Below are 19,304 nucleotides of genomic sequence, written 5' to 3'. Positions count from 1 at the left end.
TGCCACTTCAACTACAAGTATAATCAGGAAAATGTACTTCAAGTATTCCCCTGTGATTGTCTTTCTATTAAACTGTATATTTTATCATTCTGTTATTATTAATCATGCAATCATTATGATTGAGCAACATTTTACTGTTGTATATGGGTGAAGTGGAGCTCATTCTGAACTATTTCAGGACTGCAACTAATGATTATTTCATTATGAATTAATCTTTCAATTAGTTTCTCCAAAACCACAAAATAGTGAAAAATTGAGTCCAAAGCGACACCTTCACAATGTTTTGAATGAATAGTACAAAACACAACATTAATTGGGGCTTGATAAATAATCACCAGTAATGTGGATATAATGACTAAGTATTATAAGTAGAATAGTCTGGTAAGTTCAGAAAACTACATTACTTAACTCTAATAAAGCCTTTAAATCCAGAAAAAGATGACATCTTACAAAAATGTGTCTCATATCACAGTAATAATATGTTATCAATATATCGCCCAGCCCTGGTGTAATACTGACAGCAAGACATTTGGACAGAACCACAATCTCACATTCAGGAAACAATCCAAAAAGTTGTCATTGTCAGTTGAATTCATGTTTCTCTCACGTTATGAAAGTGATAAATGTCCATTTCCCCACCTATAATAAAAACACAAGACAACAGGTTCTTTATACATCAACCATAAAATGGATTTATTTTACCAGAGGTCCAAACATAATTCTGTGTTGCCCCAGGATGCATAGAAGATGTCAGTGTGTCATAGGAATTCCACTTCCACTACTACAAACCAGTGTTTACAATCCTTATGTTCTTATGCTCAAGCAGTGGTTTGATAATAAAGCCATGTGTAACTGTTTGTCATGCCACACAGTATCAAAATGCCACTGTCTAACTGGGACAATCCTACAATCTGTAAAGGAAAAGAAAGTCAGAGGGAAAAAAAGGCAGTTTAAAAAAATAACTCCATCTTAGTTTGAACAAAGGGACGGGTGTAGTTCTGCAGGTGAGCGTAAGGCTACTGGTATAGGTTGGTTTGGAGAAAGAAAACCTTTTGTTTTGTAACATCATTACTCTTCTCTCTCCAAAAGGACTATGTGGAGAGAAATGGAAACTTGTACAAAACCACACTATCAATATGACTTTTTACTTTAAGACTAGTATTCCTCATGTGGCTCTGGTTTTGTGCTGTTGAGACGGAGTCAAACTAGGAGTCTGCCGCTGCATGAATGTGGCGAGGCCCCAGCACCTGACAGTACAGCTGAAGGGTCAAATGAAGGTTAATAGAAGAGGAAAAGTGTGGAGGGAGTTAATGGAAAAGAGAGCCAGGTCTAGTGAACATCGCTGCAACCAAACCACTCTTCAGAAAGCTCCACTGTTGCTGGGTTAATTAAACCACACTGCTGTCAGGTAAACACATCCCCATCAAAAACACTATTCAACAGCATCTGTCGGCTTTCCAACAGCTCTTAAATCAACTCTGTTCCATTCTGGAAGATTTTTAGTTCCCCCCTCATCACTGTCCATCACAGACCACAGAGAGGGGAGGGTGAGAGTGGGGGGTCTGGGGAGCAGAATGTTATGTATCACTTTAGAAAAAAAAATCAGAAATTAGAAGTCCATACATAAGTCCATGTTTTCTCCTCCCTCAGAAGGGGCAGCAGGTTTCACAGGGCTGCAGTTACTCAGCCACACCACCGCGGGGGGTCGCTCCTACTCTCCCCCCTCACTTTAGCCGCTGGACAATGACAGCGTTGAGGAGGTCGGCCTGCTGCAGCGTCTTGCTCTCGTCCGTCAGCTCCATGTTGGGGAAGGTGGTCATGAGAACAAACTCTCTGGCAGCCATGGCGGGCCGGGCGGCCACCACAAACTGCCGCAGGTCAGACACCCTGAGGGACACAAGACACGACAGGAAATATGGCTTTTACTGCAGTTCATGTAACAGAATAAAATGCAGTCAACATGATCTTCATTGACTAAACAAACTCTTTGTTTTCATGACTGAATAAACAAAATGACCTTAAACGACAACACAATTTATACTGTTTTACTTTGTTTATATGTGGCGGACCTTGCCACCTTTCTAGCTTCAAACAGTGTTCTGGGACCATAAACTTTGGTCAAAAATATGCCAAAAGTGCTATACAACAAAGGTAATGTTAATTAATTTTTTGTCGATCCTGCAATTATTCTTTGTCTTCTATTCAGGGGATAACCATTGCGTTTTGGACCTACAGTTCTCAATGCTGGAGGAATGTAAACAGAAAGTAGATTTTACAATGCAGTAAATGTAAAGTAATGTTGCCATAGAGTCAGTTCGTTAGCTGCGGGCTACAACTCAACCTTCTGTTTTAGCCTCTATTTGTTTACATTTTGGCGAGGAAGCATCAGTAAAACTATGCTGAGTTAGCTATTAGCAGTTCCTGTTTGTAATGTACACATGGACGTACAGACGACTGTCACTGGATTACTTTGATACCGAAGAAAACCAAAAAATGTAATGATTCTCAGGCTCTGGATTGGGAGGGAGCATCTTGTTTCTGTGACTTCTAAACACATTTATGAACATTTGTTCTCTGTTGTAGTGTTGTCAGGAAACTGGAATGTCTAATACCTTAAAAAATATCAATGTTCAATACCATAGGGAAATACCGTCACAACACTGAGGGCCTAAAATTTGTAATTTTTACTAAAAGAAAAACATAACAAATTTTGTTTACTGTGCATTAAGCACAACAGCATCCAAGTTAATTTACTTCCCGTGGAGGTGGGTGTTACTTCAATATTTTTGACAACACTACTCCATCAACATGAGATATAGTGCTATCCACGGGTACTGTACATCACCCTGAATCTATAAATGTGTGTTTTATGTGACGGAGAAGGATTTCTGATGCAAACTGCAGCAAACAGGTGCTGAGTGTTTGATTGCCTCCATTAATTACATCTCTCTCACCTCACACAGTCTCGTTGCCTGGTTTTGACAGTGTAACCAACTTGAATATACCAGTTTGGGCTTTTCACCTTCAACTATGTTGCTATGTAATCATAGTTTAAGTTGTAAACAATTCCATACAATCACGTTTTTTCTTTCTGCTCATGGACAAAACTAATCATTGTTACATTCTTTGTAATACCTCGATTTTAATATATCAGTAACAAAGTGACAATTAATATAAATTACGAGTTAGTCTTTGTTATGTTCTCTCTTCTGTTTTCTTTGACTCTGTATGTTCCCTGATTGTTTCGATGTAGCTGATCCCTTTATGGGGTTGTTGCTTGTCAGTAAACTGCAGTTGAAAATGGCTTCAGATAAACCTGAAATTACAGGGCTTTAAAGTTGAGCTGCATGCTAAGCTGGACCACGTTGCCAACAAAACAGGCACAGGTTCAGCTGAACTGAATGGATTTGGAAGCATTTAAATAAAGTTAAGTCAGGTCAGTAAAATTAACTCTTAATATTAAGTTCTGGGAAACTGAGAAACACACATCAGATGTAGTTTGTCACTCTAAACATATGTCAGTCTGCTGTCTTAAATAGGCCAGGAAACATTACCACAGACCTTCAGAAACATACTGTAAGTGGAGCTGTCTGACCTTTGTACCTGCCAGCTTCGAGCTGAAAAGACTGAATCAAATCACCTGTGGGTATGGTTGAACTTTTGGACCAGCCTGCCGCCGTCAGCCAGTCGGATCTGAATGTTAGTGACAGGTTGGGAGGGGTCGAGGGTCACAGAGGAGATGGCTTGGGCCTCATTGGCAGCCAGGTCCTGCTGGGAGGTGGCCGGAGCTGTAGTCAACTCTGGAGTGGCACTAGAGAGGAGGAGAATGGAAAAAGCTGAACTTATTGTGAACTGCGGTCATGATGAGGGTGGAAAATACAAGAGAATAGCTTGAACTGATACTGTTTGCAATTACTTTTCCATGTATCTTCCATGCTGAGATAACGTCAAGCAAGACACTTAAAAAAGCCTGGTTATCTCCAACAACAACCCATCCAACTAGATAATTACATGAAGATGTCGATGCCTCGTTGTTCCACGTAGGAGGGTTCAACTCTCCGTGAACTAGCGCTGCGCTGGCTGAAGGCGTGCTTACATCAACAGCAGCTGCGGCAGGGGACCCGGGTTCCAGATCAAACACGCTACACTCTTCAGCTTTCAGATGAATGTAATGTTTGACCAAGTGTTTCATCAGGTTAGACGTGCTGCTCTGGTCAGCTTTGTATTTTGCATTACAAACGGCGTTGCCCTGACTCACTGTGACTTGTTGCAGGGGGGACGTGTCCATCTCTTTTGCTTTATACCAATAAAAATGTGCCCTAAAGCACCAAAATTTTGCACAGTGAATTTAACCTGAATCGGTACTAGGTGGCCCCAGTGTAATTTGGTGGTACACTTAAAAGTACTGAGTTTAGCACACAACTCTAGCATTAAGTCTATTATTAGGTAAGCTTATTGTAATTATCAAATATTTTATATTCCAATTTATTGGGGGGGAAATGTAATTTGGAGAAATATGTCTTTCACTGGACATTGACAATTTGACATTTATAGTGTTTTGCAACTCTGTCCCTGAGATTTGAATGAGCACCAACAGATTGATTAGAAACATTCAGTCATTTATCTGGAATGAGCCCTTGCAGAAAGTCATGTCCCACACTGAAGATGATTCATTACAACAAGTAAGACTGGTTTACCAGCCTTTGTTTACACCTTGCATTGTGTTCAGCTGCTGCTCTGTCTCATATTTTGCTGAGGAGAAACAATATAGAAGAAATATCAAATCAAACAACAAGACTGCTCATAAAAATCTTACCTTCCCAACTTCTGTCCTTCACCTCCAAAGGCTCTGAAGGCAACCTTTGGTTTGCTGAAATCCTCATCCCTGTGGTCCTCCATGTCTAAGTTGACCTGACCTCCTCGAGACCGCTGCCTCAACTCCAGGGGAATCTCCCTACAGGGGGACAATCAACAGGTGAACTGAGGCCTTAATCACATGCCATCAGTGCTCTTAATGTGTGCCCCGAGAACAATCACTGAAATCAGCACACAACACTTGTATCCATATAAAGGACACATCGAGTCATCATGATGAACCTTCTGTGAATTAGAACAACTTAATAATCTCACCCCCTTCTGATTGCCTCAAGGAAGTTGGCATTGCCAGGATCACTGTAGTTTCTGAGTTCACCATTATCCAGACTGAAACCTGTCTTCCACAGCTTCAGCACCACGTGTACCTAACACACACACACACACACACACACACACACACACACACACACACACACAAAGGTTATTCTTCAATATGAATGAACGATATTGGAATAATGATTAGAGGGTCTCCTGGAAAATGAGTCACAAGTTTCCATTGGATGTAATAGACAGAAAAACTAAGAGGCAATGCAAATGAGAAGTCATGTGTTCAAAGAGGGATGCTGTATTGTAGTTGACATGCTTGTCAACTACAATACGATACAACTAACAATATTAAATATTTTAATTTGACTATGGCATGCTCCAGAACCAACTTGAGTATGATTGACAGACTGTCTGAGATCAATAACGCCCTCGCACAGCATTAGACACACAGAATCTGAATAAATATAATGAGGGAGTTACAACAGTACACCACTGACTGCAGAGTAGCAGAAGCAAGGTGCAGAGTTGAACTTGCAGAAAAAACGAGTGCCATAGGTGTTGATATAGACTGTCTACTTTAAAGACATAGGTATTTCTATAAAAAAGCAATATAAAGAACAGAATGACACCTGTGACTGTGACACATCCTAATGTGTACAGAAACACAAGTGACCAGCAGCAAAGTAGGTTGACTGATCACTTGCTCTATCGGCCAAAAAGCCACCGAGAGGGCTTGACTAGTGCCTTTGATGCCAGAAAGAAAGTTTGGTCTGCACAAAAGCAAAAAAAGAGGAGCCATCATGGTTTTGTACTCACATCCTGCTGGCTGTTGGAGGCATGTCTCTCTCCAGCCACATAGGCTGACTCCTCTTCAGGAGCTGCACCTAGCCTGTAGCCTCCACCAAGGAAGGGCTTAATGATGAGAGAAGACAATATAAACAAAATGAGAGACTATACAATTGACAAACGCAGTGTAAAAGGAAAACATTGATCTTGTAAAATTCACTGTACCTTGGATTTGCTGGGCTCTCCTGGCCCTCTCCCAGTCCGGTCCAGAGGCACAGCTCCGTGTTCCCTGGCCCCCTTGAACAAGTCCTCCACCACCTCATTGGAGCTCTTCTTCTTGGGAGGCCCAACGATCTGCTGCCCACTACGCTCTGATCCCCCCGCAAAAAACCTGCCATGGTGTAAAAAACAGATGAGATGGTTCTAATAAAAACAGAAGTGCGATCTGAATTCTGAGATTGCGCAGGGTCCATTAATACGCCAAAGGTGACGTGTGCCTCCTCAAAAATGTAACTACATGTCAGTGCTATGGCAGCTATTGAGATACTATGTGGCAGGGCTGCACAACATATCATTTTAGCATTGTCATCACAATGTGAGCTTGTGCAACAGTCACATCGTGGGGTGTGCAATGTCAAGTAGGCAAATTAACTTCACACCACGCTACAACTTTTTGCTGCTTGATGCAAAAGCAAAACTCACACTCCAAGTACTGTGATTGGTCAGCTTGGACTGCTTACATTTCCCTCTATTGCCATTTTTAGAGCAAACTTGTGTGTATATGCAGGTTAAATGTTGGATAAACCTGCTAGAAATACTAGATTGACTCCTTTCCCCTTTGCCACTGGCAGCAGATCATATAGCTCATCCAGAAGATGTTAAACTTGTTTTAAAAGTCTTAATCAAAACAGTTAATTAAACACATCTTTTCTTCCGGAGCTGATGATGGAAGTCACTTCTTTCTCATCTCTGTTTGGAGTTGCACATACACAGTACTGATCAGGCAGCTGGTTGATTCAGATGCTGACTGGAAGCCACTGACAATGTAACACTGGTTACTTTCTAATATCTAACTTCAGACTCTTGACCCTTTAAGTAGTGAAATCTATTATTTGCTGCACCCCTCGGCCCATGTCCAGTATTTTATTTGATATCAGTGCTTTGTTATGTTACTGTGCTTCCTGTCAGTTACCTGGAAGGACGAGATCTTAACACACAGAGAAATTCTGCCTCAATACAAAAACAAGCAAATATCAAAACCATCAAAGACTTTAAAACTGATTTGGGGCATGTAAATTACAGATAGTATTATAAAAGACTCTAGATAACACAATTATTTGTATGTAGCTTACTATACTGTCTGTAATAAAAATGATCTAAACAGACATTAGCCAGCCCGCACAGTCCACTCACAACCAGCCTACTGCACTGCCCCAGCAGCAGAATCTGTTGATGCTGCAGAAAAGCACGACCAGCTCACAGTGAACGAGGTGAGACCAAAAATAGTTTGGTGCATTTTGGAATCACCCCACTAGGTGTGACTCTCTGCCATCCAAAAACTGTGAGGATGTGCAGCTCAGACAAACAGCTGTGTCTACAGCCTTGAACAACTGTCGCAGCCATTTAGGAGGACTAGAAAGACCTCCAAGAGCTAAATTTACAACGTACAAACAACTGAGCAGTAACTTTATTGATTAACTTGCCTTTAAGTCCACATGTAATCTCCACATCTCACGGAAGCATCCCTGAGCATGACACATGATCGATCTATCCTAACTAATCTAAGTTAAGTATATCCTGTATAGATCAGTTGAGGTTGCTTTTGCAGTTGGTTAAAATGGACCCTGGTCCATTTCCCAGTGAGTGCGGTTTGTATGGCCTAGTGTGAAAGCTGTCAATCAAAACCTGGTGAGGACCAAACAACCGGACCAACACCGCTTGAAAGGTGGGTCTCGGGTGCGGCTCGTTTGTGGCGTGAATGCAAACAACCCAGGAACATCACGGTGCACTAATGATGCTGAACACCCTAAATCATTGCCTAAAAAGGGCAGATGGCTCTTGAAAACAACGCATTTGCCAACAAAAGATGAATGGACAACACTGGTTATGAAACCTACCTTTGGCCTTCCTCTTCATCGCTCTCCTCCTCTGCCTCATGCATCAGATCTCTGAAGGAGGTCACTCTGGGCTGAGAGCTGAAAATAACAAAAACATGGGGTTGACACACTGCAAAAAAAAAGTCTTTCAAGTTTACTGCATGTCATTCTGGCCCAGGACTCTTTGTTATAACTGGACTTTGCTGGACAAAGAAGCAGGTTAAGTGTGTCAACAAATCAATGTGTGGTATTGATAAAAGCAGCATTACCTCGGCCCTGCAGACCGGGACACTGAAGAGCCTCCTTCAGGTTGAGGAAGTGTCACTATGTCGTCATCAGCTCCATCCTCAAAGAAACTGGCGAGCGCAAGCTGGAAGGGGGGGGCAAAATTTGTCTATTAGATTTGTGGCCAACTTGATCCTGATGTCATGAACAAGTGAGCATTGATAATCTCACGAGATCAAGGCAGCTGCAGTTTTTAGAACCAGGCGCTGCACCAACTGCAAGGCACAGGGCTGGATGGGAAATGCCTGGCTGTCACCTGATCTAAAGGCCTTAATTTTTATTTTTTTTTTAGATGTCAACTCAACATTAATCTGATCTGGAACTTTTAATTTTTGTTGAATTAGAGGGATTTTGTCTGATTCTGGCTGACCGTGAGGTTTAGTAGTCAGAGACACTATACAATCATATAAACTGCATACAATGTATCATATGCAGTCTATATTAACATTGGGCTGTACTGATTATGTTTTTGAGCAAACACAACTTCATCACATCAGATATATAATGAAAGCTATTGTCTTGTACTTTTTTTCTCAGAGTTTTACTATTACTGTTTTTAATTTATTTAAGTAGTTTGAGAGAAACGTGTCTGTCTGGGCGATTTACATACAGCAGCAAACAGATGCGAAGCTGATTTACATATGAATTTGGGTCAAATGGACCGTGAGCTGAAATCACAGACCGCCTGTATAGCATTTTAATGGGCTATTCTGTTATAATTAAAACAATTGCAGACTCCGTACAAACTTATATATGAATGAGATCATTTTAATACATTGAAATCAGATATAAAAGGGTTTGTGCGTGATATTGTAACTTCCTGGACAGACTGCTTGACAAACGCTTCTACTTACCTAGCGAGTGTCCTGTGTTATTGGTGACTATTATTGAGTTCATCTGAAAGCTAGATAACTTTTGTGTTTATACTTATATACTGGAGGTCTTGACCTTTCTCGGGCCCAAGAAGACAACAGATAGAAACATTTATAAAAAATAGTAGCCCAGCTAAGCTAATACATCAGTTTCATTTTTTTCTATTGTCACTGAGCAGGTGCTTCAAGTCACAACAATCATTCAGTTTCGTTTTCACCATGTACTAGAAGTGCTGAGGTTCATGTTTATTTTCTTACTTAACGCTGCTAATCATCACGATAACACTCCACCGTGACACATGACAATGCAGCATCACAAGCTAACCAATGTTGATTGCTAGATTAAGTTAACATGTACTTAGCTTTACGCTAACGCTAGCTAGGGTGGCTCAATGGAGTCACGGCAGATTAGCGTTAGCCAAAACTTAATGGCAAACTGCTTTGTAATAAGACAACAGGAATTAACCGTCATGTAACAGTGGCTTTGTCAGTGAACTAAGTGTACAATAGCCTTGCAGCTGGTGACAGAGAGCGGCCAGGCCATTGTCAAAGGGTGACTTGCACAAATTACCGGCAACACAGGCTAACGTTAGCCGGCGAGCTATTCGTCTGACACATGTTATCTCACCGCTGTTTCCTTCTCATTTCCCGTCGGATTCTCCACCACAACGGCAGAGAAAATGCACAAAGGGCGTACCTGCAAGTTCCAGCCGGCGGACTCCAGGAAGAACCGGGCCCGCTCCTCATCCACATCAGTAACGGCGACGAACTCCCGAACAGACTCTTCTTGGCTCGCCATTTTGATTTGCTCCTTCGACGACTCGTCCGCCTCCACCTGAGGAAACAAGCAACAGATGGTGGTTCCTATCCGGTTTGAGCAAGGGACCGTAACAAAAGAGACGTGGGCAAACACAGTACGCTGAAAAAATATGCCTTAAATATGGTTTAAAATACACTTGTATTTTGTAAAAGAAATATGAGAGACTCTTTTAATTTTATTCGTCCATAGTCTCTTTTTGATAATTACGATTTGCTGCACTGTTAACATTATTCTGACCGCCAGGTGGCAGTGTATCCACAGGTTACACAACACTACATTATCTAATAAGCACTCTGATCAGAACAAAGGTCTCTTGACCCAGGTGACAGAGGAAAACGTGCCAGTGTGCCTGGATGCATATGACTGCATAAAACTTACTTTTCTATATGTTTGACAAGAGATAGAGGAGGACCAGTAGTTACATATAACATTTTATTAAATCATACTATGTAACAAATGATTACACTGGTTTAGGCTTTATATATGCTTAGACTATGTACAATTGTTATAACTACTTTTCAAATCTTATTCACTTTATTTATAGTTTATCTTCCACTTTCACCATCCACTGGGTCCGCTTTCTTTAATGCATTTTGATTTCTAGGTTATTATAAATGCATCTGATCCTGCACAGACATCTATCAGCTCATCTCGTTTCATTAATCCGATCATCGAGACCCGACACCTCAGTGTGAGACAACAGAGCTTCTAATACAGCGATCAGATCTTAATCTGCATCTTATCACACTTTTCAGCTCCTTTCGCCTCCTCTTGTGCGAGATAACCAGGAAACAGATGCTGATTGACAGAATTGTTTCAGTGAACATGTGCCTCTTTCAGTATGAATAGCAGATGGAGGGAATGTTCCCGTGGGAGACACCTTTGTGCCCCTTCTAAGGTGTCTGACGGCGGGCTGGTCAGATGGCACAAAGTAATAAGTACCAGACAGATCGGGAGCATCTTAATCGTTTCATCTGGGGGAAGGGTTGATGCAGTTTTCATGCGTTGGCTGTTGGTTGTTTGATCTTCAGGGCTAATTAATCTGTAGCAATGTGAGAAAACCATGTTGTCACCTCACTTCATGAAGCACAACCCCCATCCCCTCTCAGACGTGCACAAAGAGCAAGATAAAAACAGACATATACAGTGCATTACACCGGGGAGGTTTAAGCGGTGGTTGTTAGACATTGTCTCCCCTGAAGATGTTTTTAGCTTCAGGGTCTGTGTAATGAGGCAACAGCACCCAGATACAGGGCAAGAGAAAGATGGAGACAAAGAAGACTATGGTGAGAAGAGAAAGATGTTTAAACTGACAGACTGACACATTAGGAGCAAGAAGAAAGTGTATGTGAGAGAAATTGAGAAAGAAACAACACAAATAAAGCACTCAAGACAACAGTGATGATCCAGAAATAGGTATGGTGCAGTACTGTGTACCTGAAGCCTGCCACACAGTAATGTGAGGAGAAAGGACACAACACAATGATCACAGTCAGCCATAACACAAATGATGGGTTGACAGCGGTGAATGTCGCCTCAGGAAACCCTGAAGGCATGTGTGTGTTGATGTATGTGTACATATGTGCTTAATCTTCCCATGAGATCTGATGCTGATGTTGTCGTAGTGTTATGTTACTACCAGTATATAGTTACGAAAGGTTAGAAGCAGAGAGCAGACACGGACGGTCTGAGGCTCTGAGACACAAAACCATTACACACTTTAAAGGCAATGCCAGGAACTGATTCAGTAAACCTCATGGAAAGAACATGACGGTGTATCAATGTGATTAAATGTAGTCCCCAGGGGAGTAAGAGAGATAAGTTATCAGACAAGATCTGAATGGTTCAGTTTATTGGTTAAGACTGATAATCACAGGCTTTTTGCACATATGACAAACGGAATGTCTCTAACAATGTTCAAACCCAGAGAAATCAATAAGTTGACTCAAAGTAGAGGTGCGTTTCATTTGGTCGCCTGTTGCTGTAAGGTCCAGGAGAGAGTCAGAGAGTGAGGAAGGAAGTCGAGGAATGAGACTAAATGTAACATGGATAAAACTTTAAACATTAACTCATCTATGAATATTTGTGTCTGAGTCACATCAGCAATGGTGGTTCCTTAATGCTGTTTCATTGCGTTACTTGTGCGAGTTTAACAAAGGGATCATCCAAGTTTACTTGTCACAAACGGCCAAACTACTTTACTGTACATTAGCTGTAAGCTAGCAAGCAAAGGCACTCACTGAGAGTGTGTGTGTCCGTATGTATGAATGCAGGTCAACCTCTCACAGAGCTCAGCACTCACCAGAGACCTTGTTTCTCTTTCTTCTTTTCCCCCTCATATCTGTGACGTTATGTTCAGAAGTCTAAGTGAAATTCTCCACCAGCGCCAGTTGGCTTCAACATTACAGAACATAAACATCCGACAATGGAAGTCACCTCTGCGGATCAATGCTGCAGTAGGGTTAATAAACAGAAGTGAAGAAAAATCCACTTCATAATCCCAAAAGTCATAAAGTCATCTCTAAACTCTCCTCCTGTCGAGAGACGACTCCAGTAGGACTCAAATCAGAACAAAATCCGATTTGCCTCCGGGTGTTTATTCATCCAGAAGGTCTGGCTCTGCACATGTCTTTCATCACCAGAGCTGGCTGGTTCTGAGCAGAACATGGCATAGTGGCTACACTGTCCCAAAAAGCATTTTTCCCGTACTGCCACTAGGGTCAGCATATCTATGAACTTGAGTGAACCAGGTCAGCTGTTTCTCCCTGCTTCCAGTCTTAATGCTAAGCTAAGTTAAGGTAATCACCTCCTTACTCCAGCACATGGTTAGTGCACACATATTACCAAAATGTCAAACTATTCTTTAACCCTCCTGTTATCCTCAAATTTTACTTAGACCGTTTATCCTTGGGGTCAATTTGACCCCAGCAATTTAAACATCCAGAAAATTATCATAATCAAAGTTGTTACTCAAGTTTATATTTCAGGTACTCTATGTGTATTTGTTGAAATAGCATTTTACATTAAACATAGCACCCCAAACCTAAAATTGTATCGAGGGATGTTTTTTTGTGTGTTTTAAGTAGGTCTGTTTCAAATCCTTTCTGCAGAACAGTTACCTCATGGCTAAAGACTATTTGAAAAGCCAAGTTATTTTCAAAGAAAGAACAGCATAACCGTCTTGTGAGAGCATCCAGATATTCTGATTAGTGTTGGGCACCGAGAAACAGTTCCAAATAGGAACCGGTTCCTAACGTCCGGTTTCGGAACCGTTACGAAGATGTTTGAATTTCGATTATTTTATTCAGTTCCTTAATGCCCGCACTAGTTTGTTTCCGGGGTTTGTATTACTCTGCCCGGCTTGCTCCATTTGTTTACGGGGTTTGTATTACTCTGTCCAGGGTGCTCCATTTGTTTATGGGGTTTGTATTACTCCGCCCGCCGTGCTCCGCTAGTAAGGAGAACATCACTCGTGTGAACATGGACCGTAAACGTATTACTGCCAAAGGAGGATGCACAACAAACATGACAAAACACCTTCGCCTGCAGCATGGTATAATAATTAAAGAGTGTACAGTGTTTAACTCGTTGCGCCGCTCTCCTGCTCCCGTCGCTTCCTCCATTTCGGACAGTCAACCATCAGCCAACAACTCCTTGTTGCGAATGGAATCAGGTACATGAAAATTATGATTGTCTTATTCTTAACAGACTAGCTAAAGTTATAGACTACCAATTGCTAAAACTGTATCAAATTTGTTCATAGTTGTTGAAAGCTCGCAGAGTGATGCTAACGTTAGCCAGTCTGAGCCTGCTGCTTCTGCTTCTGCTGCTGCTGCTACGTTAACCAGCCAGCGACCCCAGCCAGCAGAGACGTTTCTTCAACCAGCAAAGAAACGACGTGACACCCCATTCACTCTAGCAGCAAGGGGAAAGCTGTCAGCGGAGCAAGTCGAAGAGTGCCACAGAAAAGTAACAGCTTATGTGGTGAAAAGGCTGCATCCCTTTTCAGATGTCGAATCGCCCACATTTAGGTACCATAAGCAAATAAGAATAACGTTAAGCTAACTAACTTAGCTGGTAGCTACTTGTTATCTACCCCTGACCTAACGTTACAGTAACAGTTCAGGTTTAACTTTATTGACAGATTTGTCTTTGGTGCAGTTCTCATTTCATTTAAAAACATCACAACATATGGACATGTGCTAAAGTGTTTGTGTGTATTTATTGCACATTGCTCTTATTCTGTTTAAAAGCTAAATGCTAAGTTAAATTTACTAAAGATACCTAATGTTTGTTTTTGTGTTTGCAGGGATATGATCCATTCAATAAACCCAAAGTACACCCCCCCACTGGCAATGTGAATAAATAAAAATGGCCTGTGTAAAGGCTTTTTCAAATGAAAAAATTCTCCTGTGAAATCTGTGACCTGTTGACCTGCACAACTCAAAGAATCGGAATCGAGAATCGTTTAGACCAGGAATCGAAATTGAGAATCGGAATTGGAATCGGAATCGTCCCTCTTGCACCTTGCCATAAGAAGAAAAACACACTCCTGTAGTAGGTTTTAGTTTAACCTTGAGCAACCTGCAGGAGGTCAGTAACTAGCAGAGCATCGTGAAAGTCAGGTGAAATGGCAGCTCATAAAAATGAAGCTGTTGCAGGAGGTTGATTAGGGCTAGCATCCATAAACCCAGAGACCCAAGAACATTCCTCCACCTCCCTGTCCCCCACCCTTCTAAATCACATACACACAAGTTGTGCAATTACCCTGCTCTTCTTTCCTTCCTCAGGCAATAGCATCGTGTCATAAAGAGAACCACAGCATCGTTTATGACTCCTGACAGTTGGTTAGTGAAGGCTGGTGCTCACCCCACCCTGATCACAGCCTGTCAGTCTCAGGAAAGCACCTAACCTTTTGACCCAGGGGCACTTTGGAATAACACTTTATGTAAAGCAAAGGGGAAGAGAAAGTGCATAGAAACTTCTTCAGAATAAAACAATCTTATCTCTGTCTTATTAAATGTAATGTGTGGAGTTTTTGAGCATGCTCACTACAACTGTTGACTGATACTGACCTGGAGAAAAAGTGTGTTTTGTACACCACTTAGATATACAACTACATCGCTATAATCTGTTTTCCTCCTCCTGCTTCAGGAGTGTCAGGCAGAACAATATATCTGCCTTGCCTCAGGCAGGCAGTAGCTAATGGTGACAATGCTGTCTGAGGGGTCAAGGCCTTGTGTTAACCTAACTACCCTGCTAAAGGTCAGCAGTGTCACAAGCCATTGGTTCTTTAGAGACAAATCTCCAAACAAGACTGCACATGATGTATGAGCACCAGACATGGGTGATGCTGAGAGAAACGTGTATTAGAAAGAAACATGTTTGGCAATAAATCCTGATCCAATTGATTCTCTTTGTTGCCACACACAATATGTAATTACTGCCACTAGTCGCTTAATCGAAACAAAAGGCATTTGCTGAGTGTTGTGTGGGGAGAGCTGGCAGATCTTCTGGAGGAATAAACACCCAGTTATATCAGATTCTGCTTTTATGTAGAGCCATTTACCAATGGGAGGAGAGCTCAGAGATTACTTATATGTACTGTAATGTTCACTGCTGACTGGAGCAGGAGGAGAAATAGTATACTTCATGAACGTAACATTACGGAAAGAGAAAGAGAACCAGATTCTCTGGTGAGTGCTGAGTTCAGTCAGAGGTTGACGTGAATTTAAACACAAACACACTCACCCTCAGTGCATGCCGTTGGGTGCTAGCTTACGGCTAATGTACAGTGAGGTAACCTGAATGTTTGGGGCAAATATAGACTCACGAGGAACATTATTATTTATGCCATGTTAAGTGTCATTCACTAACTTCCTTTCTCACTCTCTGACTCGCTTCCGGAGCTTATGGCAACAGGCTACCAAATTAAACGCTCCATTACCTTGAGTAAACTTGTTGATTTCTCTGGGTTTGAACATTGTTGGAAACATTTAGGAGAATGTAAGTACACAACAAAATATATATCAAATGTCTCACTGTCTTTAGACATTTTAATGCAGAATTCTTGAAAATTATATTTTTAAGACTTAATCTACATTATGATTTTCCTTGCAACACAGCTTTGTGAATTTCCCTCTAAAAGTTGATCATCAAATTCATTCAGTGTAACACAGAATCCATAGGCATCAGGCTGCTATGATCTCTTTGTTATGTTTTGTCACAAGGAGCCACAGGATTTTTGGACCCTGCGCTATGATACTCATTCTGCTTGTATCAATGTCATCACCAACGGTGGTTTAGTCTGTTGAAACCACTCACAATGCTACATTGGTATTTCCCTTTGGGTGAACTTTATAGACAACCATCATAGAAGTCCAGGTGAAGTGAGCTCCAACAATGGCTGCCCTGAGGGTCGCTGTCAATGTGGGGCTTTGTTCCCACCCATCAGCAGCCTAAGCATAATTACAAGCTGTCAGACCCATTTCTTAGGATCCAGCTGACATAATACCACTGGGACATACCTTACATCATTCTGTAATGTGTTAAACATGTGGAAAGTAATTGAGTATTAGTGACTAATGGGCCCCAGAAGAAACATTTGTGGTGGTTCACCATTCATTAGATGTTATGTACCAATGAATCTGCAGTAACACAATGAATGCCATCATACAGAAAGGAGATGAGAGAACCAAGAGCTGCATGGCGTGATGTTTTATTGACTAAGATTAATCCCTGATGCCTAAACTGATACACAAACCTGAGTAGATGAGCAGTGGTTATTCCCATTATCTCCAAAGACATCTACATACAGTGGTGGAAGACAACCCTTTAAGTGAAAGTATCAATTCCACAGTGCAGTCCTGTGTTCAAAATGTAATGTACAGGTACAAGCAAATTTATGTTCAGTGCTTTTCACCAAAACACATTTTGTGTATCCTTTAGATCAAATAGATGTACTCACTGCATGTCCTTCCTCATAAAACACTTGCATTGTTTGCATTCATGTTTGCTAGCTTGTAGTGTTCTTCGTCCTTGCCTTTGTTGGCACAGTGCTGTGCGTCTTTGTGATACTACCATCAACTGTCAGTCAGTGAAATACTGTGAAACGACGGGCAGGAATGTGTATCGCACGCATCGATCAAAACTGGGATCCACTCATAAAAACACTAGTGGACAAAAAATCCATGGGGTACCTTCAAGAATTAAAGATATAGAAATAGTTATTTCTTACAAGTTCTTCACTAGCAGCATGGTACTAGCAGTGTGGCTACACAAGTGGCAATGTCAGTTTGTCGGTTGGTCAACGCTTTGGTCCAGAATGACATATCAACAACTATCGGTTAAACTGCCATGATATTTCATGCAGATATTGATGGTGCCCAGAGGATGAATTGTAACAGCTGTGGCAATTCTCTATTTTTCATCTTGTGCCATCATCGGTTAAAACATTTTTATTTGTCCAACACTTTGCACACGTTTGCTTTGTGACCAAATACATACCCTATGAAAGTAATGACATTCTCATCGGCCTTAGCCGTACTTTGTGTTTGGAGATTATGTTGTGTTTGTGATAAAACGTGCTGTACCAACAACATTTTCACTTCCATTTAGTTGATTTATGCTTGATAGAAGTCCTTCGGTACAAGCTTGCTCCTCCCGTCTCTTTTTTACGTACACTAATCTATTAAACTGAAGGTCAGCGACTTACCATACACACATCCTCTTGCAAGGGGCATCCATGTTTTCCCAAGCAGATGCACTGGGTCACATTGAGATTGGAAGTCAGGAATACCATCTTGGAAACACGGACCTCCGACTTGCAATGGATTACAGCGTAATTATCACACACTAGCGTGCTAACATTCTAAACTATGATGGTGAACATTGTCCAATAATCACCAGCATGTTAACATTGTCACTGTGAGCATGTTAGCATTTTGACATTAGCATTCAGCTCAGAGCATGCTGTGCCTATGTACAACCTCACAGAGCTGCTAGCATGCCTGTAGGCAGCAGAAGTCATGATTTATCGATTCCTTATCTTCTTGATTGCCACGGTTAAAGAAACCGCAATAAAAGCACATTATCTGTACTTCTGTTGCCCTTGTACTGTTCATTACTGTGTTGCATTAGTGGTCTCTTGATTTCAAGTTTCTTGGAATTTGAATTCATAATCAAATTCAGATGATTTTCCACTCTCATCAGTCATTTAGCAAATAGTCAGTGAACACAGTGGAGCATTTAGCAGCTAAAGAGCCAGATATTTTCCCCGGGAGTTGGTGGAGACCAAAAACAGAGCTAAAAGTAGAGTAAACTCACATTTGTAAGGTGGACACAGTCACAACTAAATTTATTCTAATGTTGCTCTGTATCTGCTAGATGTGTAATTGACGACGGTTCACTAACATGTTTACCATATTCACTGAAAAGGTGCCCAAGAGTTGCAAATAATATGCAAGTGTAAGTACAGTAGTTGTTTTATATCATCAGTAAATGTACTAATTACTCTCCACCACTGTCAAAATCTTGCAAAGAAGTAACTCAACGCTGCTGTAGGCAAATGATATTTACATTCTCAATCATCACTGAGTTTTCCCTTGAGTAACAGATATCCAGACAAAGTCCTGTTTAGTTATCTCTGCGTTTTCCTTTCGCCCATAAGGCTGTACGTGTGAGGAAGAGAAACAGTCTGGTATCAACAGGAAGAAGGGAAGAGGAAGGGGCTTATCATTTCTGCAGCCATTATACTGTTAAGCTAGCTCATTAGATTTGGCTGCATCTCTCTTCTTCTCTGCACGTGCACATACTTGAAAACTGTCTGTCTGTCTGTCTGTCTGTCTGCTTGTCTCGCTCTCCAAAAAACCGAACCCAGAGCCAGCTCCGTTTCTATCTCCATGGCAGCAGACAATCATTTGATACAGTTGGCAGTTGGCAGAACCAGGTCTGTGGGGAGCAGACAGGAGCCACTGACCTACATATGACAAGAGTACGTCCACAGTAAATCACATTGGATTAAATTGTCTGCATATTGTAGCAGATCATAGAGTGGGCTATATAGATAATCATATAGCAGCAGTGAGGTCGCTCTGATATTGGCTGCAGGCACTACAAGGCTGTGAATGGGGCGATTGAAAAGGATCCAATCCATTCTCTTATTACCCCAGCAGGCAGCCATAAATCTGGACATGGCCCTCTCCTCTCTCCACTGCCAGGATGAGATTTACTACAACCGGCATGCTGCCTCTCCTTTCCTCTCTATTTCCTCTCTGCTGCCTTTATTTTCACACCTTTGTCTCT

The 19,304-nt window shown here is 41.5% G+C and overlaps 1 protein-coding gene across 1 annotated transcript; it reads right to left on the bottom strand.

The window, feature by feature from the left end:
* Window positions 1–665: 665 nt before the first annotated feature.
* Window positions 666–10,038, bottom strand: nsfl1c (NSFL1 (p97) cofactor (p47)). Its single transcript, XM_084367724.1, has 9 exons — window positions 9,879–10,038; window positions 8,294–8,394; window positions 8,046–8,123; window positions 6,154–6,319; window positions 5,959–6,054; window positions 5,131–5,240; window positions 4,817–4,954; window positions 3,641–3,811; window positions 666–1,887 (listed from the first exon to the last, which is right to left on the bottom strand). Exons 1-9 carry the CDS (start codon window positions 9,978–9,980, stop codon window positions 1,725–1,727), a joined length of 1,125 nt encoding a protein of 374 aa, XP_084223850.1. The 5' UTR covers window positions 9,981–10,038; the 3' UTR covers window positions 666–1,724.
* Window positions 10,039–19,304: the final 9,266 nt, after the last annotated feature.

Source organism: Pagrus pagrus, assembly GCF_965226575.1.
Source record: "Pagrus pagrus genome assembly, chromosome: 11".
NCBI lineage: Eukaryota > Metazoa > Chordata > Actinopteri > Spariformes > Sparidae > Pagrus > Pagrus pagrus.
Note: the sequence above shows the minus strand (reverse complement) of the source record. Positions and strands in the feature narration are given on the sequence as shown.

What these genes read in the sequence shown, in the direction of transcription:
- nsfl1c (XM_084367724.1), bottom strand. Translation starts at nt 9,980, where the DNA reads ATGGCGAGCCAAGAAGAGTCTGTTCGGGAGTTCGTCGCCGTTACTGAT. An exon ending in CCGCCGGCTGGAACTTGCAG is followed by an intron (nt 8,395 to 9,878) that starts GTACGCCCTTTG and finishes CCCCCCTTCCAG; the next exon opens with CTTGCGCTCGCCAGTTTCTT. An exon ending in CCTCCAACAGCCAGCAGGAT is followed by an intron (nt 5,241 to 5,958) that starts GTGAGTACAAAA and finishes TGTGTGTGTTAG; the next exon opens with GTACACGTGGTGCTGAAGCT.